Source organism: Ambystoma mexicanum, chromosome 4p (genome assembly GCF_040938575.1).
Source record: "Ambystoma mexicanum isolate Mex_15411 chromosome 4p, UKY_AmexF1_1, whole genome shotgun sequence".
Taxonomy (NCBI): domain Eukaryota; kingdom Metazoa; phylum Chordata; class Amphibia; order Caudata; family Ambystomatidae; genus Ambystoma; species Ambystoma mexicanum.
In genome coordinates, this window is record NC_090927.1 from 309,894,015 (window position 1) to 309,921,869 (window position 27,855).

The window sequence follows — 27,855 nt, forward strand, 5'->3', positions numbered from 1 at the left end:
TGTACTGTTCCAACACACAGACATTTGTTTTTCCTTAGTTTGCAAAGGCCCATTTTTTTCTTAACCCGTGGTGCAGCTGGCCTTCCTTCTTAAATTTTACTTTTCATCTCCAGCAGATTCACACACTGTCTTGCTGCTATAGTTATTCTCTTGAATGCTGGAGTTCGTCTGCAGCACAGATAGATTGAAACAGACATGGCTCAGCTAGTTAGTCTCCCTCTGAACAGCTGAGCTTTGGATACTTTTCCAAAGGAAATTAACGCTTTTCCCGTGCAAGTAAAGTTCCTGGTTATTTTTTTTTTTTTTTAAAGAGTTGGTTTGACAGGGCTTGTCAATTCAGAATCATGCCTGGTTTTGCTGAGGCACAGTGCGACAAACAGGGCTTGGTAGGGCTCATCATTCACAGTGGCTTTAAGGAACAGACAGAATTGGTGTCAAAGCTGCATTTTTTTAAAGGTGAAAAAGGGTTTCTTTTCAATGGGGATTTTGCCTTTTGCAGCAAAGCAACACTGCTTTTTCCACTTTCTTCCTTTTGTTTATGCCGGAACCCACTGGCAATGTCAAGCAATGGGCCCCCTGGTTCCATCCTGCCCGATGTGTGATTGGCAGGATGGTGCAGCCATTTTTGTTGTTGTTGCAAAACGCAGTTTTGAGCCATGGCGCTCAAAGGAGCCAGCGCAGCCATTTGGCTGTTTCTGCGCCAATGCAGCTTGGTGATGTGGGAAATACTGTTGAGTGGGTCAATACATCCCACAGGTCGTGTAGCTTTCCCTGCGTCAGGGGTCTGGATGCCCGAGTCACATCCCCTGGCGGGAGCTCAGTTTGTGGCCCGGTAGGAGGGAGGAACCAGTCGCCTCACCCAGAGCCACAGACTGGAGTCTACGTGGGCCCCGGAGCATGCAGTCCTCACAGGGGCTATTCTTTCATTGGGGACAATCGACTCTCCCCCTTGGCAGCACTGTCGCAACTGTCCTCTCTTCTTTTTCCGTGGCGGGCTGTGCAGTGTCATACACGCCCGCACGCTATCTTGGGCTAACGCTCCCCACAATCCGCGCTCACATACCCTCAGTGTTTTTGGGCTCTGTGTTGATGATTAGTCCTCCAGATTGTTATGCTTCGGTATTCAGCTGTAACATTGCACAATCTTTATTAATATGGGCTCTGCACGGAGGCCATCAGCAGAGCTGCCACATCGGTGGTGCTGGTGTTGCTGGCCACACACTCCCATCGACTCTTCCTATACATAGGATTCTTGACTCCAATGCTGATCTGAAGAAATGGCTGCCAGGGTCCCCTTCTTAACTAAAATCCTGGATGAAAGCAAGTCCACGCTCACCAATTGTAAGAATTTGCACCATTCAAACAGCCAGCAGTAGTCCAACCAGGACCCACTGTTTGTTTCACTCATGTACCACAGCCAGACTTTCAGGCACCATGGATGTGGAGTGGGACCAGACAGTTGCAACCCCTTTCAGAGCCATAAACGCACAAAAGCATCACTAGCAGCTGCTTTCCTGGGCAAGTGTATGACCTTATGAGATTTCCTGACCTGGCAAGACAGGAAGGTGGCCAAACAACATGTCCAAAGAACAAGCAAATGTCTTGTGTCGTGGCCATTTTAGGTCACAAGCTTTGTTTACAAGCCATTTGTGGTAACGTGGATGTGCACACTAGAAATAACACACAAATGGTAAGAAAATATTTGCTGGCACCAGCTTGTTTTAGGCACATCACAACCAAAAATCCGAAGTGTAAAAGACTAGGCTGATACAAAAGTTATCCGCATTGCAAGGCATTGTAAGATGCTTTGTGCAATGATAAAAAGTAAAAGACAAAAGGGAAACCTAGTTTCCCAGTACTGATAGTCTGAAGGACTGACCAGTTTCCCCCGTAACAAAATTAGGAAATGTTTGAGCAAAGTTTGCGATGCCATAGCCCCCTGGAGGGAAAGTTGCCAAAAGAGAAATCTTTCTTAACACTGACAGACAACACAATGGCCGTGCACTACCTCAACAAACAGGGTGGTGTGGGGCCATTGTCTCTGTGCGGTGAAGCAATGAGACTGTGGTTCTGGACTCTGGAGAACAGTCGCTCTCTGACAGCAGCCCATCTGGCTGAAAGAGAGAATGTCACAGCAGAAGTGTTGAGCAGATAGACTTTGGCCTCGCGCAAATGGGAGCTCTGCCAGGAAGTTCTGGACGAGATCTTCTCCTCTTGGGGAACTCCTCAAGTGGACCTCTTCTCTTTCAGTATGAACAGGAAGTCTGAGTTGTTCTGCTCTAGGGAATTTCCATGTCCCAGGGCTCTGAGGGACGCACTGATGGTCAAGTGGTCTTTCAACCTCCTTAATAAGTGCCTGCGATCTCAGTCATTCCCCTGGTTCTAAGGAGATTGCACCTGTTCGGAACCACATTGATCCTTATTGCTCCGAGCTGGGCCCAGAGGATGTGGTATTCAGAGTTGCTGGACATGTCCATCTACCCTCCTTGGTGTCTTCCTAGGTAAGTCTACTTGCTCTCCAAATTGCAGGAACCTGTTTCCAGCCAAACCTCGGCAGCCAGAACCTTAAGACTTGGCTAAAGTGTTTGAGATACTAAGAGTGGGACTTGTAGAATAATGTCCTAGATGTGCTCCTTTCAGCCAGAGAGACTCACTACAGTTTATTTTTTCCTACAGATGGCATACATTTTCGGCTTGGTGCTGGTAGAGGGATCTAACACCCTTTATCCTGTTATCCCCTGTCTTAGAATTGTTGCTGTCTTTAGCCCAGGCAGGCCTGCAGAGTGGCACTTTTAAGGGATTGCTCACCTTTATTTCGGTTTTCAAGAGTTCCCTGGAGCATTCCCCAGAGTTGTGCAGGGTTTGTGTAACCAGTTTCCTCAATACCAGTTGATTGTTCTGTCATGGGATTTAAATTTGGTTTTGAAATTACTTATGGGAGCTCTGTTTGAGTCCCTCCAGTCCTGTTATATTAAATTGCTCACCCTTATGGTGATTTACCTGGTTCCCATCATTTCCACAGTAGGTGAGCTCCAGGTATTGTCTGTTAAACCTCCCTACTTGGTTTTCACCAGGGAAAAGGTGAGAGTCCAGCCCTGTTGTCTTTGTAAAAGTAGTCCCGGATTTTTATCTCTCTCAAACAAATCCATCTTCATGTGTTTTGTCTCTGCCTCATCCTTTAAGGCAGAGAAGTGATTCCATCGGCGAGTGAGAGCCCACATCTGCTACATCTCTTGGTCGAGAGAGATACTAGGAAAGATGACCACCTTTTCATTGGGTATGCTGGTCGTCATGCTGGCACGGCTGTGACTAAACAGATCCCATCAAGGTATTGAACCTCCCGAGTTTTCTTGTCAAAGTGGTATCCTTGCTCTCCTACCTCTTCCAGATTTACATACTGCTTTGGAAGTCTATCATAGATGAGGAATCCGTGGGAGGAAGGAATCCATTAGAAGAATAAATTACTAATCTCTCAGTAATGTGTGTCCTCCAACGTGTTCCACATCTTTGACATGTAATGTCCACAGCTGTGTAGTTCGGGAACTTTTTTGGCAGAGGGCGTCCTGCGTCGATGGCGTCGGGTCGATGTTCCTCAAAGGCCTCTGTCGGATGTTATAAATAGGTCGCACGGTGCCCGTAGCCTCAGTTCTGTTTTTTCCGCAAACGTGTTTGCTTCGGAGACTCGCTGTGCCTCATGAATGTCTTCTTTGACCCCTCCGACTCCGCGGTCTGGCTTCAAGACTTGCCAGGACTGCAAGTCTAAGATGTCGATTACCGACCCGCATCGCATTTGTTTGTGGTGCTTGGGCAAGAGTCACAACACCGAGGACTGTTCCAAATGCCAGTTGCTGACTGCTAAGGCCTTGCAGGAGTGTAAGGGAAAGCTTCAGGTAGGTAGGAGTTCTAAACCCTGTAAGTCCCGTAAATCTAATTCCAAGGGTATGTCCACCGACGATTTGAGGGCCGACTCCCCGCGTCCGAAGGAGTCCCAGGGGTGCGGGGGGGCAATCCCGGTCCCGGAGTGGTTCATGCCATTTGTCCTCCTTGTCTCGGCATACTAGGAAGTGCCGTCACCGGTCGCCTTCCCTGTCCTCGGAGGAGGATGGAGCTGCGAGGAAGGTGGCTTGTCCAACAAAGTCCTCGACTCTGGAGGAATGGGCTGCCTTTCGAGAGCAAATGTTTGTCGATTTTCCAGTTGCATGGCACAGTTCCATCCGCACCTTCTAATGAAGCCGGCAAGGAATGGTCTCGATCTGGGGCTTGTGCGCCTTCGGGCCCAGGTCCTCGGCGTGATCCTCATTGGGAACCTTCGAGGTCCCATCTGGACAAGGCTCAGGATAGTCGCAAGAAACGTGCTTCCAGGTCTCAGTCCTTGTCCCCAGCGAGACGGCAGAAACCTTCTAAGGGCTTGAGGTCGGTGTCGACTATGGATGTCGATATGGATGTTGAAGCTTTGCCTTCGTACCAGCCGTCGGCACCGTTGTCGGCGCGGAGGCCGTCGGCGCCCTCGATGCCTTCGGGGCCTTTTGGCCGGGATTTGCTTTCGGAGGTCCCTGGTACAGTGAATCCTCCAAGGAAGGCTACTTCCAAGTCTTCCAAGTCTGTAAGGCCTGTTAAGGACTCCAGACCCTCGGCTGTCCCGAGACAAGACTTTTACCTCCCTCTGGATGACATCTATGAGGAGGAGGAGAGGTCAGATTTAAAAAAAAAATGGAAAATCATATTTTATTAAGTAATGCATGTGTTATAACATCACAGAGCATACGAAAAGATGGATTAACAAAAAAACAATTATAACACGTCCCTCCCAAGCCTCCCCCTCCCACCTCCAGTTCAAGTTTGCTGCTTACCGGACGGGTTCTTAAAGAGCATAGCGGTACTGTCCTGATGTGCCACTTAGCACGCCAAAGTCATGAGCCAAGCTTTGAGAAGTTCACAATCAAGTTAATGGGCAGCAGCCTGTCACCCCCGGGAGAGGAGCACCCGGCCTGGATGCATCACGTTAGGCGGGGCGTCCGTATTTATCAAAGAAGGGCAGCCATGTTTCTTCAATATTTGACTTAGCCTCGTCAAGTAGATGTGTAAGGAATTCCATATCGTAGATGGCCTGCACTTTAGTGACCCATGCTTTTCCCCCCGGCATTCCGGGGGTCTTCCATTTCTGTGCCAGACAGCACCTGGCTGCCACCAACATGACCTGTAACATATGGTCCTGGGTATCTTCCTGGCCATCTCCTGAGTCTATTCCGAAAAGGAGAAGCCAGGGTGAGGAAGATCATTCAACCCCGTCGACCCCTTTGATCCAGGTTAATATTATCCCCTTAGAGCCCCTGTCAGAGAGGAGGAGTTTCTCAAAATCTGTAAGGTCCCTCCTGAGGGTGTCCCCCCACGATGGCTCAGTGATGACTCCCTTGAGTTGGAGATAGCGGAAGGGGGACAGAGTACCTATTCCCAGTGCCTCCTCCAAGTCGCTCAGGGGTAGGAACTTGCCCCCCACCCAGAGGTGGCTGGTCCTGCTAAGGCCGGCTTAAAACCACTTTTGGTATGCCGCTGGCTCGGCTATCTTAGCTAAGAAAGGGGGAGCCCAGATGCAGCTCAGTGGAGAAGGCCAGGTCGTGAGCCAACGATAGTAATCTTCCTCCCTCCAGAGGGACTACAGTACTTTTAGCACTGGGTGGTTCAGGACGCTTTCAGGGATGTTTTTCCTAGAGCCACTCCTCTACTGTGACAGGCGCGAGGACCCTATTATCCATGGACACCCATTGTTTTTCTGTACCTGGGGTGAAGTGGTCAATCAAGACCCTCAGCTGGGAGGTTCTGTGGTATGTTTCCAAGTCGGGGTATCCCACCCCGCCATCTTCCTTTGGCCTGGTCAATACCTCATAAGAGATCATATGTTTTTTGCCCGACCAGAGGAAGTTGAGAAGGACTCGCTTTGTTTCCGTGAAGAATGTTTTGGGGATCAGTACCGGGAGCATTTGGAAAAGAAATAGGAACTTGGGGAGGATAACCATTTTTATGTGATTAAGGTGTTCCATCCACGAGAGACCTGACCCTGCCCATCTTTCCGTGTCTTTTCTGATTGCAGTCCAAAGGGGTGGGAAGTTGGCTGAATATAGGCCCTCGGGGTCACGTGTGACCTGGACCCCCAGATACTGGAATCCCTCTTCCCATAGACTAAAGGGGAGCCCTTTCACATAAGTTACCTCTGGGTCTGGTAAGTTTCCCCCTATGAATGCCACCGATTTCTCGAGGTTGACCTTGTACCCTGATAGTCCCCCATAGCGTGAGAGACCCTGTAGCATCCTGGGGACTGTATGGGACGGATTTGTAATGTAGAGCAATGCGTCACCTGCGAAGAGGCAGATTTTACAATGTGTATATCCTATCTGTACCCCCCTGATGGCCTCATCATTGCGGACCGAGATCACCCATGGTTCCATCACAAGCGCGTAAATTAACAGGGACAGTGGGCATCCTTGTCGTGTGCCGCGTTCGAGAGGAAATACTCTGCTGCTACTCTGGCGAAGGGAGAGGAATAGAGCGCAGACATCCAGCCAAGCCACCTCGGGCCCATTCCCAGAGTCGCGACGACCTCCCCCATGAAAGCCCAGCTGAGCCTGTCGAAGGCTTTCTCTGTGTCAAGGGCCAGTAGGAGTGCGCACTCATCACGTAACACCCTAGAGGTGAGCACGTGGAGAGTCTTCCGCATGTTGTCGGAGCCCTGTCTATTTAGGACGAATCCCGCTTGATCGGGGTGTATCAGGCGAGGGAGGCAGCATTCCATTCTGGAGGCCAGGATTCTTGCAAAGATCTTGGCGTCGAGGTTTAGGAGCGAGATAGGTCTATAGGACCCGCATTCCATCTGATCTTTACCGGGTTTAGGTATTAGTGAGGAGGGCCTGTAAGAAAGTCGGTGGGATTGAGTCTCGGTTCCTGATTTGATTAAATAATTTGGCCAGTGGCTTTAACAGGACAGATTGGGTCTTCTTATAGAAGTCAGCTGTATAGCCGTCTCCTCCTGGGGCCTTTCCTGCTTTCAGTCTTTTGATGGTGCCCTCCTCCTCCGATATCTCCCCCTCCAGGGCCTCTAGCTCTGCTTCAGACAGCCTAGGCAGATGGTGTTCTGCCAGGTAGGTACGGATGTCATCGAGCGATTCACCTGCCTGTCTGGAGTAGAGTTTGCTATAGTAGTCGGCAAAACATTCCGCTATTTCCTTCCTGCCTCCATAGGTCCCTCCCTCCCCGTCCCTGAGACGGGCAACTCCTCTCTCAACTCTACAGCTTTGGGCTCTTTGTGCCAGGAGGGTCCCAAACCTGTCTCCCCGTTCGTAGTACCTTTACTTGGTGTACCGCATTTTCTTAATGACTACCCCTATGAGGACCGTGTGAAGTTCTTGTCTTTTGCCACGCATCTCCTCCAGGAGAGCCCCTGGGAGGCCCAGCCTGGCGCGCTGCCCGCCCAATTCCGCGCGGATCTTATTTTCAATTAGGCCCCTTTCCCGTTTGCGCCTTAAACCCTCTGCGATAAGGAGGCCCCTGAAGGTGGCTTTTGTAGCCTTCCACACCATGGACATATCAGTCTCACCGTAATCGTTTATCTCAAAGTAGGCCAACATGTCTTTCCTCATGAAATCCTGAAATACGGGGTCCCTGAGGAGTGTTGTTGCATCGCCATCGGGAAGATCTTGGAGAAACGGGCAGAGACCAGTTGGCTGTGAGTAGTTCATGGTCGGACCATGTTATGGCTTCTACCTTCGGTTGTTCCACCGCCCCATTCCCCTCTTCGGAAATCAGCAAGAGATCAATTCTGGTGGAGGTGCAATGCGGAGGTGAGAAAAAGGTGTACCCACCCTGTTTGGATGTGTTTCACGCCAGACGTCCACCCAATAGTGTTCCCTCAGAAGGGTTTGCATGGCCAGGTTTTCCTTGGAAATCTCCTTGGGTGCCCCCCCCTTCGCGGACCACCGGTCAAGACGGGGATCTAATATCAGGTTGGAGTCCCCACCCAGTATCATGGCCCCTTCTGCCCATTCGTCCATGAGATTAAAGATCTGGGTAAGGAAACGCATTTGTCCCGAATTGGGTGCATATAAAGTGGCTAGGGTGATGCGTTCCCCCTCATAGTTTCCCTTAATACCTAGGAATCGATCCCCAAAGCCCCTTTTGGTTTCTACTCCCGTGAGACGAAACGTCCTGCCCAGGAGAATGGCCATCCCTTCCTTTTTGGAACTCCTGTGTGAGGTCCAGTAGTTACTACCGATCTCTTTCCCCTTTATTTTCGACTCCTTTCCTTGCCTGTAGTGCGTTTCCTGTAGAAAGAGGACTGTTAAGTGTTGTTTGCGGAACATATTACTTGTAAGGGACCTTTTGTTCTGAGAGTTGAGGCCCTTGACGTTCAGCGTGCCTATTTTCCCCTCAATCATTTTCATCTTTCATATTGTGCTCTCTAAACCCCTTTGAGTGTCCGCTACTTAGAACCCGTTGTAAAACCGGTGTCCATGACTTGAGCTGGATTCCCCCCTTCCCCTTGACCCCATCAAAAACTCCATACCCCTCCCCCCTCCCTTACCCGTTTTGTAGGGCGTTTGCCGCCTGCTCCCACGAAGGGGTTGAAGCGAGCAACGAACTGCCAGGGTCACTACCCCGGCCCTGGGAAACAGAATTTTTGGTATGACACCTTACCTCCACTAAGTATCATCCCTCCAACGCTGGTGGCGGGGATCCGGCTGTGGTGCCCCACCCCCTTTAACCCTCAAGCCTTGGCGTACGGTTGACCTCCCTCGTTCCTCTTGGTGCGTGTCACAACACAGGGTCGTAGGCCACCAACACTTCTCTAAGGAGAATCACCAAGTGTCACACTATGGAACGATAAAACAGCCTCAAAATGGGCAACATATTAACTCTGACCTAGGTCATTTGAACAAAGAACTTCCCGCACACCGTGGGAGAAACATACTGCGCCCAGCGAGGTCCTCAGGTCGAAAGGACATGAATCGAGCCTTGGCATGATGATTAAGCCTTGATTGAAATGTGTGTAATCATGTGGGGGTCCCCCCGATCCGTTGAGAGGTGTCTGGTCTTCCGGAATTTGCGTGAGCCTTTGACTTTTAGCTTCTCTTGAGAGGGGTCTGGGCCCCGAGGGGCGCGCCCGTGATCCCTGTCGGTTCCATTTTGATCTCCGGATGATCCCACGAGGTCACCCGTAAGGTAATCTGTGGCCCTTTGAATGTCTATTTCTGTGACTAGCTGGTATCTCCGGCCCTGCCATTCGAACACCAGGTAGAATGGATGACCCCAGCGATATCGTACCCCCTTCTCTTGTAGCACTCTGGTGATGGAGCGGCATTTCTTTCTCATCTGGAGTGTGAGGGCGGAGAGGTCTTGGTTTATTGTCACTCTGGAATTCCCATGCTGAATGTCACGCAAGGTTCTCGCCCTCTTGAGTACCCTAGCTTTGTTTCTGTAATAATGAAATCTTGCTAAGACTGAGCGTGGGCCCCTGCCTCCGCCGCCAGCCCGGTGGACCCTGTCGAGCAGGAGAGTTTCGCCTGAGTCTGAACCCAGGACAGTTCTGATGATGTCTTGGATTTTGCTTTCCAGTCCCACCGGGGTCTCACCTTCTGTCTCCTCAAGGCCGAAAATTCTCAAGTTGTTCACCTTTCCCGGTTTTCCATATCATCGACCTTGAGCCGGAGATCTTCCTCGCGGCGCTGCAGTTCCTTGAATCTGATGTCAATTTGCATCTCAAGGAGGTCCGTTGATGCCTGATTATTCTCAACCCCCTCCATTCGGTCCTCTAGTGTAGAAACCTTGGCCGTGAGGTCAGCCAGTTTGGCCCCCATGTCTGTCCTCGTGCTCCTGATCTCCTCAAGGATCATTTGGATGTTATACTGCATGGCAGTCATGTCTGGGGGCTGTGTGGCGGTGGGGCCCGTTTTCCATTGTGTGGTGTCCTGGGGTGAACTGATATTTCGCAAGAGTTTCCCTCCAGCTCATGGGTTGTCGATCGCCTTGGGGTGCCGGGACCTCTCGGGGTGTCTTCAGGGAGGGTCCTAGGGCCCTGAGTCGCCAGCCCTGCCATTTTAGCTCGAGTCCTTGTGGTCATCTTCAGATGGTGGAGCTCTATTGCTAGTGTCTGTGCTCCGGTCTGTTGTGCACCACTTTAATTTCGCCAGAAGCGCAGCCTCCCCTGGCTCGGCCCTAGGCTGCTGGGGTTGCCTGGCCCACTGAGGTGTTCCTTCCGGAGGGTCCGGCAGCTGGAGGTTTGATACTGGAGGTTCCACTACCCGGAGGTGGGTTCGGCCTGATTTGGTGCCTTGTGTCCCCACAATGTGGCGGGCCCCCTGTGCTGGTGTATTGATTGCAGGGGGGTGCGGACTCTAAGGGGGCCCCCTGGGTGGGGGGTGGCACTGTTTCTCACCTGGGGCAGCTACTGCGTAGCAGTCGGGTGGTGCAGCACCCACAGCGCGGAGCAGGATGTAGCTGGTGAGCAGGGGGCCCAATACGGCTCTGCAGCGTGGTGTGGAACTGGGGCCACGGGGCCCAGCAACCAGATCCCCTCGAGTGGAGCCCGTTCTGGCAGATGGGCAGGCTGGGAGGGGGGGGCCCAGGCGTGCTCCTGCGACGGCCTGAGCCTCCCCCGGTGTTTTCGTAGGCTCCTCTGCCCGTTGTCGCTGCCCCCGGGGGGGGGGGGGGTTGATACAGGGCAGGCCCCTGCTGTGTTTATGGCGGCGGTGCTATGTGGGGGTATGGGCCACGGAGGCGGGCCCCTGCTGTCCTTATGGTGGCGCCGTTACTCGGGTGGACAGGTCACAGAGGTGGGGCCCAGGCGCGCTCCTGTGTCGGCCCGGGCCAAATCGTGTCTATGGCGCCGGAGTCAGTGGGGGGGACACGGCTCCACGGGTGTTCCGCGCGGCAGGGCGCCGCATTCGCTGCTTTCACCGTTCCCCTGTGATGGACGGCCGTGCGCCGCTTATCTCCTGGGTTGGGGGGGTGGGCTGCCGGCAACCAATGAAGATCTTCTGGGGGCCCGCCAAGCCCTGTGATGTTGTGTCGAGCAGCGCTTGTTTCTCGGGCGAGCACAGGCAGAGGGCCCGGCTCCTCCTCCCTCGGCGCGGCTGGCCAACACACGGTTCCTGCTGTGGAGGTTCCACGAGAGCACCTGGGGGAGGGGGAGGGCCGTGATCCGTGGGCGGCCAGCGGGAGAACAGAAGCACCTCCGGAGACCGCGTAAACTGCCTCACGTTCCTCGACGGTTCCCTTTTTCAATTTGTGCCGGCAATCGGGGCTCATTGGTTTTCAAGGCACGTCTTTTAGCTTGTTTCCCGGGGCCATGTGGGGAGCTTGAAGTTCAGGCAGCCATCTTGCCTGCGCCACCTGGTGGCCTCCCAGATTTAAATTCTGTCCCTGTTGAGCCTGACGTGGCTTCTGTATTTTCAGGGGATAGTCAATTGAAGAGTTAAAGCAATCTCTTCATGATGCTAGTGGCCTAGACACTTCTCCTGAGGTGGAATTCGGCAGGCCTGAGCCTGGGGCTCATGCTGAGTCGTCCTACAGGAGACTGATGGCTAGGGTCAAGGAATATCTTGGTTGGTCCACTCCTCCTGAAGCTTTTGTTCAGGATGATTTGACGGATATTCTGGATCAAGGTCCGTCCTTTGACCCGGTGTAAACTTTTTATTTGACCTTGCAGAAAAGGGTGGCGGCTGCTTGGCAGACCCCGGAATCTCTTCCAGCAGTTAACAAATTGTTAACTAAAAAATACTGCCCTTCCAATAGCAACCCCAGCTACCTTTCATCTCGCCCCACTCCCGAGAGTTTGGTGGTTCAGGCGGCTATGGCCACCTCGAGGCAGGTGGCATACCCTACCATCCCTCCTGATAGGGACGACAAACCCTTCAACGGTGTGGACACGCAAGGTGTTCTCTGCGGGCAGTATGGCGCTGAAATCAGCCAACTCCACTTGTGCCTTCACAAGATTTTCACACACCCTGTGGAATTGTTTCTCTTGCGACTGAGCATATTCTCGCGGCGGAAGAAGGGGAAGGGTTTCTTGCTCTCGTGCAAGATGGCAAGGATGCCATGTGTGAATCCCTTCAGTCAGGGTTTGGACACTGCCGACAGTGTTAGCCGGTCCATGGCTGCGAGCACCGTTATACACAGATTTGTATGGTTGAGGAAGTCTGGTTTTGCTCCGGATGTGCAAGCCCGTCTTTTGAACATGCCCGTTGATGGCTTGCATTTGTTTGGCAGCAAGGCTGACGAAAGCCTTGAGAGGTTGCAGACCTCAAAAGCTGCGGCGAAATCTTTAAGCGCAGCTGTGCGTCAACCTCTGCCTTTTCGTCCTTGGGTACAGCAATGGAGTGGAGGTTCTTTTCGTTACTACTCCTCCTTTGGTAGAACGAGAGGAGCCGCCAGTCAAAGGGGTCAGCGAAAAAGTACCTGTGGTGGTCGGGGAAATAAGGGTGCCAAAGCCGCTCAGGCAGCTGCCTCTTTGCCTTTAGGCGTTGCCGCAGCTACTCCAAAACAGTCATGAGGCCATGTCCCATGGTTCGCTGGTTGGGGGCAGACTGTCTCAGCATCTCGAAGAATGGCAAGCTATTACTTCGGATGCGTGGGTTCTGGATATAATAGCCCACGGCTACTGCCTTCCCTTCCTACAGCAGCGTCACAACAATCCACCGGGGAATCTCTCTTTGAAGGTTCCAGATCTGCTCATTGTGCAGGAAATCTTGACCCTGCTAGAGAAAGGCGCTATAGAACTGGTGCCTGTAGCGGAGCGGAACAAGGGATGGTATTCCCCATATTTTTTGATTCCGAAGAAAGAATGGGGATTGAGACCCATCCTGGATTTGCGTTGGTTGAACAAACTTCTCAGGAATGACAAGTTCAAGAAGGTCACTCTTTCTCAAGTGCTCCAGGCCCTTCAACTACAGGATTGGTTGGTGTCTCTGGACCTACAGGATGCTTACTTTCATGTGCCGAATCATCTCAAGCACAAAGTACCTGAGGTTTCAGTTTTGGGTCCTGCTTTCGGATTGACCTCGGCCTGAGGGTCTTCACCAAGCTCATGGTGGTGGTGACAGTGTATCTCAGGCGAGGGGGGAATCACGCCTACCCCTACCTGGACGACTGGCTGATCTGTTCGCGTTCTCCCAAGCCAGCATTGGATCACCTCGGTCTCACATGCCGCTCACTCCACAAGCTGGGCTTCTCCCTCAATAAGTCGCATCTGACACCTTCTCAACAGCTCCAGTACATCGGGGCTGTGTTGGACACGTCCTTGGGGGAAATGTTCGCCTCCCAAGGTAAGGGCTCATCACATTGTGCAGATGGTGGACAAGTTTCAACATGCCCAGAGTCTCCCGACTTTCGACTTCTTAAGGTTGCTCGGCCTCCTGGCATCCTGCAAATTTCTGGTGCCAGAGGCCAGGCTGAGATCAAGATGCAGTGGTCACAGTTCTCAGGCAAGATGTTGGCTCCAGTTCAGATTCCAATCTCGGTCTCCCAGGATCTTCCGTGGTGGGCCAACGAGGGGAACCTGATGAAGGGGGAGCCGTTTTGTCAACCGTGGCCGGAGGCGATTGTAGTGACGGACGCTTCCCTCACAGGTTGGGGTGCGCATGCCGAATACTTGACGGCCGGCAGTCGTTGGTGTCCGTCGGAGTCCAAACTCCACATCAACCTGTTAGAGCTGAGGGCCATGAGGCTGGCCCTGAAGGATTTTATGCCGTCTCTGCGGGGGAAGAGTGTCCTGATCATGATGGACAACACAGTGGCCATGCATTGCCTCAACAAAAGAGGTGGGTAGATTCACTCCCATTGTGCAGAGAGGCAATGCAGCTCTGGTTCTGGGCAATCCAGCAATGAATTTCGCTCTCAGCAGTTCATCTGGCTGGAGAGAACAATGCAGCGGCGGCGGACGCTCTGAGCAGGCAGAGCACGATGTCTCGCGAGTGAGAGTTGGCTCAGGAAGTCCTTCTGGAGATATTCGCCCTTTGGGGAACCCCACAAGTGGATCTATTTGCCACCAGTGCCAACTGGAAGTGCGAGAGATTCTGCTCAAGGGAATTTCCTCCGAGAGGAGCCTTAGGAGACGCATTCGTAGTGGATTGGTAATTCCCACTGCTGCACACGTTTCCTCCAGTCTCCGTCATTCCTCAAGTGTTAAGTGTTAAGGAGGTTCGGATCCCACATGATCCTCATTGCTCTGTATTGGGCCAGGAGAGCGTGGTACCCGGACCTTCTAGAAATGTCCATCTGCCCTCCACGCTTTCTTCCCTATCGACAGGATCTGCTCTTGCGAGTAGGGGGTGTCCGGTTCTCCATCCAGAGGTCAGGACTCTAAACCTTCACGCTTGATATCTGAAAGGTTGAGGCATAAGGATTGGGAACTCCCGGATGATGTACTGGAGGTGTTGCTTTCGGCCAGGAGGCAACAAAATCCCTATATATAAGTTTTTCGACTGGTTCAGAGGACAAAATGTTGATCATGTTTAGTGTTCTATTCCTATGGTTTTTCTTTCTTACTTTCTTTGGCCCACAGGGGCCTTCAAATGGGTACCATTAAAGGTTACCTGACGGCGCAGTCTATCTTCAAGCCCTCGTCTGACGAATGTCCTTACTTTAAGATTCCTTTGATTACCCAATTTCTGAAAAGGGCTCACTAATGTGTTCCCACCGTCCCCTTTCCAGGTGCTGGTTTGGGATTTGAATTTGGTTTTGAAATTCCTGATGGGTGCTCCGTTTGAACCTTTGCACTCTTGTCCTTTGAGATTGTCTTTCGAGGCGGTGTTCTTGGTTGCGGTTACTTCCACTCGCAGAGTGAGTGAATTGCAGGCACTTTCATCTAAGCCGCCCTTTACCGTGTTCCACAAGGATAGGGTTGTACTGAGGGTACGGTCTTCCTTTCTGCCTAAGGTAGTGTCTGAATTACATTTGAGCCAGAAAGTGGTTCTTCTGTCTTTCTATCCTCCTCATCCTGATAAGGAAGAGGAGCGACTCCATAGGTTGGACCCTAGGAGAGCTCTGAGCTTTTATATTTCTAGGATGTCCAGGGTCAGAGTGGGCGATCAACTCTTTGTGGGATATGCTGGACACCGATTGGGCCAGGCTGTTAGCAAACAGACCTTGTCCAGGTGGATTATCCTCACCATTACTGAATGTTATCGATTGGCGGGTAAGGACCCTCCTTAAGGGTTGCGAGCTCATTCCACTAGGGGCGTGGCTAATTCCACAGCCCTACAACAGGGAGTTCCTATTAGGAATATTTTTGATGCAGCCACATGGGCTTCTATCCACACCTTTGTTAAACATTATTCCCTGGATACGATCCATTGTCAAAATATGGCCTTTGGTAAGGCGGTTCTTTATTCCGCATTCTGATTGGGTACTCTAAATTCTGTTCCCTCCTCGATTTTCGGTACTGCTTTGGGAGTCTGTCAAAGATGTGGAATATGTTGGAGGACACAATCCATTTGAAGAATTAGTTACTTACCAACTGGTAATGTGCTTTCGATTGGATGTTCCTCCAACATATTCCACATCGCCCTCCGAGCCTACCCCTCTGGAGAATTTCCTATGCGATTGCAGCTTACGTTTCCGCAAGGCTATGTGCAGTCAAGCAGGCATTGCATATGTGCATGCCACACGTTATGAGGGAAAAAAACATAAACTGAGGCTACGGGCGCCGTGCGTCCTATTTATAACATCTGGTGACGTCGCCCTCGACGGAGGCCTTCGAGGGACATCGACCCAATGCCGTCGAGGCAGGAAGCCCTCTGCCGAAAAAGTTACCGAAGTACACATCTGTGGACATTACATGTCAAAGATGCGGAATACGTTGGAGGAACATCCAATCGAAAGAACGTTACCAGTTGGTAAGTAACTTGTTCTTCTGATTTTCAGTAGTACACGTTTAGTATTGTGATCCTTTAGTTTACCTATCCCAGCTATGTTCCGTGATAACATTTTGATTTCAGTATTAGAGGAGTACCTGTTCCTAAAACTATGGTCACAGGAGCTGAAACCTTTTACTTCGAGAGTGGACTTACAATTGCAAACGACTCATCCATAATCAAGTCAAAAATAGCATCACTCTGGTATTATGGAGGCTTAGACCTGTACTTCTCATGGATTTCATAGTGGGCCAAATTAAGTGCATACAAAGTTAGTCAATCTCTTCCAGAAAATTCAAAGGTCAGAATGTGTTATTAAGCAGTAGTGAGTCTCCAGCGCCATAAAGTTTTCCTGACAACCGGTAGACTTGATTTAAAGTTGCTATCTATTTTGCCTCTTCCTATTTTCTTTCCGCTGCTCCAACCTTAACTTGGGCATCAGTCCTGTAATTTGGACTTGATCTTTGAATAGTCTTTTTTTCTTTGCATTCCCCGTTTGCTTTTGTGCTTCAGTTTTGTTGTTTTCAGCTTTATAAAATCAAGAAAACCTGTAATAAGTTAGTTTTCTTCTTCCAGAGTTCTTTTGTACTATTGCATCTTGATTACTACTTTTCTCGTATCTTCCTGTGATAGAATGCCATATTTGAGGACGGACTAGCCTGACTTTTGTTGACTTTTCATATAAAATGATGCTGGTGATTCTGCCTCTGAAAGTGAGCTTCCAAAAATGCTCTGTGACGAAAAGTATAGTGCAACTCTGCTGAGCCGGTTTGATGACACCTGTGGCAAATCAGACCTAGAAAATGGACAAGAAGTCATGTTCGCAACTCATCAGTTTTATATAAGGAAACCATGCCTGTCCTGACACTACTTCTAAGGAGGTGGGGTCCCCAGTACAACAAATAAAAGAACATGTGCTCTTCAGTAGTGCTTACAATCAATTCAGTCCTCTGTCCTGAAACCTGTATTACCCTGACTAGTAATGACTTTCACCCCAACCTGGAGTATCTTGGGTTCCAATTCTGTTTCTACTATTCGGTCACAGCCCCTCGTGGGCTATTAGGTTTCTCACCCGTTTGTGGGGTATTTTGGATTTCAGCCCGACTTGGGCTATTTGGCTTTCAAACCCTTAAAGAAGATTAGAAGGGGGACCAATCTGCTGTGGCAGATTGTCTATTCAAGGGAGGGTAAGACAAAATCCTCTGTTAAATCATATATCGACTAGAGAAGGAGGGTGCCATTTGGAATGTTATTGGGGGTATAGCATTCTTCAAAGTCTGTTTACATAGAGGTGAAGATACAGGCTTTAAGAAGAAAGGATTCCTTCCCTCACCCATCCCAGATGAACCTTTGGGGTCACCTGTTATCTGGACAAGATCTGCCTGCAGTTGAGATCACTCATACCCAGGATCCTGTTCGCTGGGACCATCCATGCAAGTGCTCTCCGTCATCCTTCCTGGCTGGGAAGTGCAGAACAAGGAATTGCTGTTCCCTTGGAGACTGGAGACCCTAAATGGACTCTTCCCCCTGCGCCCTACCCTGCAACCATAATGTAAGGAACCATTCTGGGTCCAGTATTCCAGCTAACATCTGCTTCAGAGCCGACTCAACCGCTTAGAGTAGTTTTCCGAGCCCCTATAAGTACCCAGAGCAGCATTTGAAACTCACCACTTTTTTATCAGATTTGAGCTGTCGAGCCACTAACTCAACCATCACCTGACAATTCTCCAGCTGTTTTTGAGTCAATTGCAACTGAAGACCTGCATCACATCTTTAAACCCTTTTCCAGCTGACTCGCCAATTCGAGCCACCGACTCAACCGTCGCCTGTCTGTTCTTGCGCTGAGTAGACTGTCTCGACTTACTCAATCCATTGAGACCAATCGACTCAAATGTTGGGACACTGACTCAACCCATTATAAAGCACCTAGAAGCCTGTCTTGATGCTGTCGAGCACTAACATGTCCAAAAGGTATTTGAAGCGGTTCTGTTCCTCTGGTCTACCTTAAACGACCCTACTGACATTTAATATTCCACTCTTTGCCTTTTTAAAGACCACCTTTTTTTAACTTCACTTTGCTGCTGTAAATATTGCTTGTGCACTGCTGTATTCAGAGATAAATTGTATGCTTTCATTACAAAGTCTGCATATTCTATGTCTTCTCTTACAGTGGTGGGTTATTAGTGTTTTCATTAGTTGTGTGTATGGTTAGTGTAATTAAAGATATGTTTTTATAGAACCTTTTTGACATTTTTATTTAGGTACCCCACTAAAATTGCTGTTTGGAAGCTTTTTTGCTAGCTCACACCACCACTTGAAGAATATAGCCTGCCTTGCTACCTTAACGAGGTGAAGGAGGCCTACCATTTATGTTGTGCCTTTTACACCTTTGATTTACGATCCATGCTGCATTAGTAGTAGTTTGGGGCTGAGTAGAAGTTTTATTCACTACTCATCCCTGTACTCCTGCAGCGAAGTAGTCATTACATCACACGACCCAACTATCCACATTTTCCATTTAGTTCTGTGTTGCATTCATACATGGGAATTTGTTTTTTAAATTCCTCACCAAGGATTTCCCATTGCATAGCTTGATGATGGTGCCCTCCTGTTGATTCAAGATTTGTTCATTTTTTGTATGGTTTTCAAATGTGTTCACACTTTTGCTCCATGTTATCTCTCTGCCTTGTTTTCTTAATATTGCCTGCCTATGAATCTTTGTTCAGTCTCTCGATTTCTTCTTGGTTTCTTGATCGCCCTGTGTTTCTTTACATTTTCGTTCGTTCCAACTCTTGGCTACAAAGTTTTGGCATTCACTCCTTTGGACATTATTCAAGTTAGAACAGGAACGAATTTGAAGACCTGTTTTACGCTTTTTCTTTTTCAGATTGCACAATCCTGTTTTTTAAGTTTTGATTCTATTGTTGTAAGGGGTACATTTTCCCTGCCTCCTTATTTAAAGACTTCTTTAGGACCCTTGCACCATCGGTTACCAGATTTGTTAATCGCTCATTTCAGGAAGCTCACGTTCCAGATAACATTAAAGAGGCATGGGTTACACCACTACTGAAATAGGAGAACCTAGGCCCCATGGAGGTGGGCAATTACAGCCCCATTACGAATGTTTGATGTGTGCTGAAAATACTGGATAAGATTGCATAACAACCAATACCAAGTGTTTGTAGAGCAACTGGGCATTCTCGCTGTGGAACAGTCTGGTTTTCGTCCTAATCATGGGGCCTTAAGTCCAATATTGCTGGTATCATTGAGGAGGGCAACATGGCCCTACTCATGCTTTTAGACCTTTCTGCTGCTTTCAATTTAGTTGCTCTTACTCTTTTGGCAGATAGATTGATCGAAGTTAGCAAGTGTAGCCCCTCTCCCGCTGCCTGGTTAAAATAATTTCTTTGCCCAAGAACAGCGAATGTGATTAAAGTCAATGCGCAATCACGTAGAACCTCCCTTACTTGTGGAGTCCTGCAGGACTCCTGCCTGTCACCTCTGCTGTTTAATATATATTTGCGGCATATATGTGATCTCTTGTTTCCTTGGGGGTACAATTTGCAAATTATGCGGATGATACCCAAATCGTGTTGAAGCTTTCTGGTTCTTATACTAACGATTCTGAAAGAATAAATGATTTTTTCCTAGCCATAGAGGTGTGGATGGCTACAAATTTGTTTGCTCTGATCAACTCCAAAACAGAGTTGCTCATTCTAGGAGCGCAACAAAAATGGAATAAATTGGACCCATGTTTTAAAAGCTTCACAATTGCTAGTAATGTAATTGAAGTCTTGGATTTTGTCAACACACTGGGAGTCTTTTTGGACTTGCATCTATCGTTTAAGAAACATGTTACCTATCTCAAATCCTCTTGTTCCTACTATGTCAATTTGTTATGGCATATTCGCCCTTATTCGTCAGAGGAGAATCGAGCAATGATTGTTGCTGCTATCATAAATACGAAACTGGACTACTGTAACAGCTTGTTAATAGGAACCTCTCAAGCTAATGCCTGCAGGTCACACAGAATGGTGCTCTACGGGCAGTCTGTGCTCTAAAGCGCCAATTCCATGTCTCTGATGCTCGGAGGAAACTGCACTGGCTTTCAGTCGAGCATAGGATTCAGTCTAAAGGCCTGGTTGTGGTTTTCAAGTGCCTTCGGACGGAAGCACCCTCATACCTGTCTTCAAGAGTGAGTAAAATCCCTTTCAGACGTGTCCTACGCTCCAATGTCACCAATAGACACTGTCAACCACGAGTAAACCTAAAGAAAATTGGTGGTCTTTGCTTTAATGCTTGGGCTCCAGCCTTGTGGAATGCAATCCCACCAGGCCTGATGGAGTGCACCTCAACTGCTCTTTTTAAAAAAAAACACTGGAAGACTTTCCTTGTTGACAAATAATTAGGTTGTTTGCTTCTTTATTTGTACTCCCCCCGCTGACCACTTCCTGTTTTTCTTTTTTTGTGTTTTGTGAGCGCCCTGAGGCCTTTGGGTGAGTGACGCAATATAAATATATTAGTTATTCTAGGGGTCTTGTTTTGAGGTTTCACCATTTTTTCACTTTACATATTTATTGTGCATTTGTTGGGCGCTTATACAACAAGTAAATTGTGTTTTAAAGTGCCCACATGGCAACTGGGAGGGAACATGGGATTGAAAAACAATATATATATATATATATATATATATATATAAGGAAAAAAACGAACCTACTATGCGTTGAGTATTCAGAACGTGCAAGTGCAGTCGGCGGAAAGTGAGGGTACGTGCTGAAGTTTCTGGCTCGTGGGTGAGCAGCAGATGTAAGGGCCAAGTAAAGTAAGTGCTAGGGAACGTTGAGCTGCCATATGCAGGTAAGTTCAGGCCCGCAATGGCATAGGCCAGTCGGTTGCCGAGGCAGAACCTGAGATGATTGGGTGTAGGAGGCGTAGGCCCGAGGACACATAAGGACCCTGGTCACCAATCACGGTGACTGAGATTAGCAGAGGAGGGAGGAATAAAAGCAGGAGATAAAAAGGAAAGTCTTGAGATTCCGGAATTTGAGGAGGTCCGGCACAAGACGAAGAGGCGGAGGGAGGTTGTTCCACAAGAGGGAGCCAGCAGAAACTAGAGATCGGCCTCTGGCCCTCTGTTTAGCAAAACGCTTCACACACAGAGAGTTGGTTCCAGAGGAACGTAGAGGTCTAGAGGGAGAGAATAGTAATAGCAAGTTGCAGATAGCGCGGTCACTGACCCCAGACAGCCTTGTGGATGATGTAGAGGGATTTGAATTTGAAAAAGAGGGTAGATTCAAGATAAAGCTGTTGCAGTAGTCCATCAAGTCTATAGACAACTAGAGCTCTGGTAACATTGAGTTTCTGGGGAAAGTGAGAAAAGGGAGAATTTCTTCGAGAAGGAAGAGTTGAAAGTTGGACTTTTTGGCAATGTCCTGGATGTGAGGGAGGAGGGATAGAGAGGAGTCAGATGTTGCCAAGGTTTCTGGCTTCAGATGAAGGAGAAGGGGGAGAGCCCATAGAGGATGGCCAGAGTAAAGGGAAGAAAGGGGGACCAGGGGTTCCAATAGGAAGGATCTCAGTCTTGCTGGCATTGAAGCAGAGATCATTGGAAGTGCACCAGGACTGGATGGAGAATAGGCAGTCTCGGATGATGGAAGACGCAAGAGAGTCAGCAGGAAGTTTGAAGAAGAGTCGAGTGTTGTCTCCGTAGCACTGGAAATTAGGGGAGGAGGAGGAAATGATGCGTGCCAGCGGAGCATGCGAAGTGTTGAAGAGCCAAGGGGAAAGGTTTCATCCTGGGGGATACCACAGGCGGAGGAGGTAGGTGAAGAGAAGGTGCCCAGAATAACGTGGGACGGACGATCAGTTAGGAAAGGGGTGAGCCAGTCCAGTGCATGCTCTGAGATACCCAGGGTATTATGGAGTCGTTTCATGAGGATAGAATGGTTCATCGTGTCAAAGGCAGATGAGAGATCAAGTAGAATGAGGACAACTGGCGAGTTGGAGTCCAGGGATGTGAGCAGTTCTTTTCAGAAAAGCAGTTTCCATGCCTCTGAATGCTCGGAATACAGATTGATGGTCGTGGAGACCCCCAACAAGTTCAGTGTGTGAGGTAAGTTGGGGGAAGGCCAGCTTCTCCAGGAGTTTCCCAAGGAATGGGTTGATAGAAATAAGATGGTAGTTAGCTGCACAAGTAGGAGCGCACAAGGGAATGCTTGAGGGAGGAAGGGAAGGATCCAGTAGCAAGAGTGGTTGCAGAAATCAGCAAGAGCGGGAGCAAGCGAGCCAATGTTATCCTTGTTGGTTCTGGAGGAGCAAGGGGAGACCTGTTTGGAGGAGACATTCATAGAGCAGACAACTCTGGTAACCTCATTGGGTGTGACGGGGAAGCAGGCGGAGAGAGGCGAAGAAGTACGGTGAGAGGCCATAGGAGGGTGGGGGATGGGAGAGGGGTTGTACATCCGGACCTCTGTGCAGCACTTCGGGTAATGGTGGTATAAAAATACTGTAATGTAAAGAACATTAAACACAGCAAGTAACATTTCCTCACATCCATTAAACAATTCCTCTAAAAATCTGTAAGGCACAGTGGGATGAAAGGATATCTGCTGTGAATCACATGCATCACATCATCAAGTTAAACTAGGTGAACGCCCACATACAGCTCCACCTCTTTGCTGCACAGATTGCATCAGCCTCCTTGATTTGTAAGACGTAAGACAACGAGACTTCGTCTTCTTTTTTTAAAGTTGCACAGCAATGAGAAGCACACCCACACCAACAAAATGAGCGTCTAAACATATGCATGCACATCTCCTTTCACAAGGCTCTTAACAATATCCTGGCAATCTAAGAGGCCAAATCTCTTGAAACATAAAGCATGATCTACATGTTAACCCACGGGCACACAGTGAACTTGTGCTTTAGAATGCAAAGTCTATGCATGGCAGTTTGCCATGCTGCTCGTTGTACTTAAAGCATATTGTGTCGTTGGGATGCTGTGCAGCATCCGAGGTATATGCTGATAACCAAGAATTGCCTCTTGTACCTCATGTAGCATTATGGGCCCATAGTGCCATGTGTACCTGCCAGCTCACTAAAGAATCTTCCAAATTAAACCACGCCTCTACAGGCAGTCCAAATGAAGTGCCGCACATGAAAGCAGTGCAGGCTTTCTCTTCAACTTTTAGCACAAAGTGCTTACTTGCTTAGAGTACACATCGGTGATGAAAACTGGTACTGCATTCTAAGACATTAGCATGCGTATACATCTTCACATGAACGGAGCTACTTTTCAACTCCAGATCTTAGAGAGAAACCTTCCCTTCCATTCTAGAGAACATCAACTGTTTAAGCCTACATCACATATTATTTGCATTGATTATTGGAATAATGGGAGAAACTTTTTTAGATAGTGAAGTGCTGGATGATTTTGAATGGCAGTATGTTACTTGTACCACTAATCCATTGCATCTTTCCTCTGTTTCATCACTGCCATTATATACATGTCTTAGGGAGATGTCATTCACATCTGTTGTAGTTGTGGGATATAGTATAGTCATGTATGTAGCATATAGGATCTAACCACGATGCCATTTTCTTCCATTATATTTTGTTATTTATCTTTTCTCTAGTTCCATAGTATCTACTTTGCTTGCCCTCATGGATGGATTGGACAACAGAGGAGAAATGGTTGTTATTGGTGCTACCAACAGACTTGATTCCATAGACCCTGCCCTCAGGAGACCTGGTCGTTTTGACAGAGAATTTCTTTTCAGTTTGCCTAATCAAAAGGTAATTATGTCTGATATGGCAGATTTTCTTTTAAAACAAGTGAATGTGATGAAAATGGTATACCACATTGGCTTGTGCAAAGTGCATTTTCTTTTAGCGGGTGCAATTTTTAAATCTCCCCAACATTTTGTATTGCATTTCTTTTTTTATAAGGATGTTTTAATTTTCGTATTCAAATAACATCTCAGCAATATGTATTTATTTATTGTGCATTTGTAAGGCGCTTATACATCAAGTAAATTGTATTTCAAGTGACAAACACCTTATCATACATGAAGAACAAATTAATCTTCGTCTCCTACCCCTCCCCTCCCCTCCCCCCAAAAAAAAGTAATCGCTACCATAAGAGCCTTATTTAGCATACAGGTTCAACTGCTAGAACCTCGTTTAGTCTATTGTTTATAACCAAAAGTTTCTATCCAGAGGTCTATCACATTGCGTTACTGTAGTTCACCTCTTATACATCTCCTGACACCTCACCATTGATCTTGCACTATCCCAGCTTCAAATATTTCGAAGTGTTGTGGTAAGTGTTCTGCCATGCCTGCCTGCCTGCTCATTTCTCCTTTTGACTTTGAGAACGGAGGACGTGAATTACTGCTGCTGCTCCCTATTTGTGCTTGTGCCTTTTAAGAGGCTGGACTTTATGAGCCAACTTCCCAACGCGAAGTAAGTGGGAGTGAGAGGAATTCATTATAATTATACTTCTAATATAACCTATATGCCTAATCAAGATCAAGCCCTGGGCACGTAAAAAAAAAAAGAAAGCAAGCATCTGGTTCATACTGCATTATTATACCGCTATTGAACGCGAGTAACCTAGTTCTAGCGTTCCACGTTATTGGCTTGCGGTTAACATTGGCCTAGACAATATTAACGTGGAGCTTTCCAGAACTTTCAGGAACCTTTTGTACGCAGACGGCATAAAAGAAAATATTCTTTCTTCATTTTCATCAATCACGGAGCACACTCTTGGTGTGTAAATCTGTACTGTCGTGTACACTGTCGGCAATTTATGATGAGGATCAACCCTCTGATGAGGGTTTACCGACGTTTGGTCTGCAATTTGGCACCCCCACTGTGCCAGAAGAACTGATTTCAGACGAATCTAGACTGAGGGATTTGTATGACAATCTCTGAACACGCAGACCCATCCTATAGAAAGCTGATATGAAAGGTCATTGAGTTCATGGGATGCAGTAGGCCTACTCCATCATAGGAACAAGATGACATGACAGACATCTTGGACTCAAAGTCCTCAGAAAGACCGGATTTTACCATTCCAGATGACCCTGCAAAAGAAAGTCTCTGCTAATTGGGAGGCCTCAGAAGCTGCTGCTGCAGTTAACAAGAACTGCATAAGGAAGTATAGGCCTTCCAGCAGTGACCCGTAATACCTGACCAAGCATCCCACTCCTGAAAGCTTGGTATTTCAGGCAGCTACATCAACTAAACCGTCCATTCCCCTCCCCTGACAGGGATGACAAGAGGGAAGATGCCTGGGCACGTTAAGTTTTCACTGCAGGCAGTATGGCCTTAAAATCTTCTAATGTGACATGCACTCTGTCTAGATTCACGTTTACCCTGTCGGACTGTGTTGCTGTGGTGGCTGAACAAATCCAGAAAGGCGAAGAAAGAGACGGCTTCCTGGTGATCATTAAAGATGGTAAAGAGACAATGAGTGAATGTCTCCCGTCAAGTTTGGATACTGCCGACAGCATCAGCAGATCCATGGCTGCTAGCATGGTATTACGCAGATTTGCGTGGCTGAGGAAGTCAGGGTTTGCACCAGACGTGCAGGCAAGACTGCTCAACTTGCCCTTTGATGGCTCGAGGTTTTTTGGCAGCAAGGCAGATGAGAGTTTGGAGAAGCTGCATATCTTAAATCCCTTCGCGCCGCCAATAGACAACCTCAACAACCCTATTCTGCTCATTCTTCTGGAGGGTTAAGTCCTTTCATTTCTATTCCTCAATTGGAAGAGGAAGAAGACAAGCCGGAGAAAGGGGCCAGAGAAGATTCCCTCCTGGTGGACGAGGAAGAGGTGCTAAATCAGCCCCAGCAGCAGCAACCTTACCTTCAGCTGCTGCTGCAGCCGCCTCTAAGCCACTGAGTCCTTGACCCACAAGACCCTGGTGGGAGGCAGAATTTCTCAGTATCTGAATGAATACCTGAGATGCGTGGGCACCGGAGACTGTAGCCCAAGGTTACTGCCTTCTTTTTCGATAAAAGGCCTCTGGATCATCCACTGGGATACAACTCTGTGAAAACTCTGGATCCGCTCCTTGTGCAGGAAATGTTAACCCTGCTAGAGAAAGGTGCAATAGAACATGTACCTGTAGCGGAGAGGAACATGGGTTGGTATTCTCCTTATTTTTCTGATTCCCAAGAAGGACAGACGATTGAGACCCATCTTGGCTTTAAGAAACTTGAAAAAGTTCTGCATGAAGGACAAGTTCAAGATGGTTATCCTTGCTCAGATCCTTCAGGCTCTCCAACTCCAGGACTGGTTGGTGTCATTGGACCTTCAGGATGCTTACTTTCATGTGCCAATCGATCTCAAGCACAGAAAGTACCTGAGGTTCGCGATTGGAGGTTCTCATTATCAGTTTCGAGTTCTGCCATTCTGGCTGACCTCCACCCCAAGGGTTTTCACCTAGTTGATGGCGCTAGTGGCAGCGAGTATCTGGAGAGGGGGAATTCACGTCTACCCTTGCCTGGACGAATGGCTCATCAGGGCTCGATCACCCGAACAGGCCTAGGAACATCTCGGTATCGCCTGCCACTCCCTCCAGACTGGGCTTCTCCCTCCATTATAAGAAGTCCCATATGTTACCATCCCAAAGACTCAACTGGAGCAATCCTGGACACTTCCTCAGGGAAAGCCTTGCTTCCCGAGGTGAGAGCTCAACACATTCTGCAGATGGTAACAAAATTCCAAAATGCTCAGTATCTTACGGCCTTCGCTTTTCTGAGGTTGCTCGGTCTCATGGCATCCTGCATTTTCCTGGTGCCAGAGGCCCGCTTGAGAATGTGATCCCTTTAATGGGCTCTCTGGACACTTTTTCCTTGCATGAGGTGCAGGTGGATCTAGGTCCACTGGCCTAAGCCCTGCCCACCTGGTGCCTTCCTGATTGCTGCTCTTTTTTCCTACTTAAGGAGCCCTCTGCCTCTTTTCCTTTGTAGATGGGGAACAGGTGCAGGTGGATCTAGGTCACCTGGCCTAAGCCATGCCCACTTTCTTAGACCTGCCTCTTCCTTCCTGCTCATAACTAAGGGCGTCTCTCGCCCGGCCGTCTGAAGTAAAGGGCAGACAAAAAAAGAGCAATTCCTGTTTGGACCTGTTTGTACCAAGAGGATCCAGGGTCCGACCCCGTGCTCAGACAACAGGTAAACGTGCACCAGCATGTTTGCTTCCTCTGTCCTCACAGGCCATCCATCACCACCTCTGGTCCCCCTGTGCTGTTCCCTTGTGCCCCCACCCTTCTCGCACACAGGTGTTGCCTGTTTTGCTTGATTATTCTACCCTCTTCCTCCTCCCCCTCCAGCCTACTTCTGCAAGAGTCTGTCCTGATACATTCTGGTTTCACCATCACCGTCTTGTGGCCAATGCTGGATTTGACTTTTATGGACTTCATTGATTCACTGTGCATCACCCTTTCTCAACTCTCAGGCTGGACTTCCATTGCGTCTTGGACTCATGGTGGCGCTGTAACGCTCACCTGATTCTCGCAGAGGCGCCGGTCTTGACTGGGCGACTACCGTATCTTCAAAGGTGATGTGTAGCACCCGGTTGGCTCTTTGGGCTGGACCTCTGTGCACTGTATGCCTGACTTCAAGAGTAAGATGTCTTAGGTAAGTGAATGCCGAGCTCTCCATCTGCCTCGGGGCAGGGTGCTGTAACCAGTTTCTTCACTGGATCGGTAGGGCAGGCCTCTTGACTTCAGAGGACTGCTGTCCGTCGTTTACTGCACGAACGGTAAGTTTCGAGTAATTCTATTGTCTTTAAAGTCTTTAGTAATGATGTCTCTTGTTTTGCAGGTTCCGGCGATGGCGGATGACGGGCTGAAGTGAGTTGAAGATGGAGTCCCTGTGATGAATAGAAGCGCCTGGAAGCACGTAAGTAAGCGCTTGTTGCCTGCTTCACGATGCGCTCTAACTGTC

General features: G+C 48.7%; 1 protein-coding gene across 4 annotated transcripts in view; it reads left to right on the forward strand.

Moving 5' to 3' along the window:
* Positions 1–27,855, forward strand: part of ATAD2B (ATPase family AAA domain containing 2B) — a 3,113,054-nt gene that overhangs the window by 1,223,299 nt on the left and 1,861,900 nt on the right. For all 4 annotated transcript variants that reach the window (XM_069605879.1, XM_069605877.1, XM_069605876.1 and 1 more), the window contains exon 14: positions 23,534–23,693. In XM_069605879.1, the coding sequence (XP_069461980.1) occupies positions 23,534–23,693 (160 nt within the window). The remainder of the gene's footprint in view (positions 1–23,533; positions 23,694–27,855) is intronic.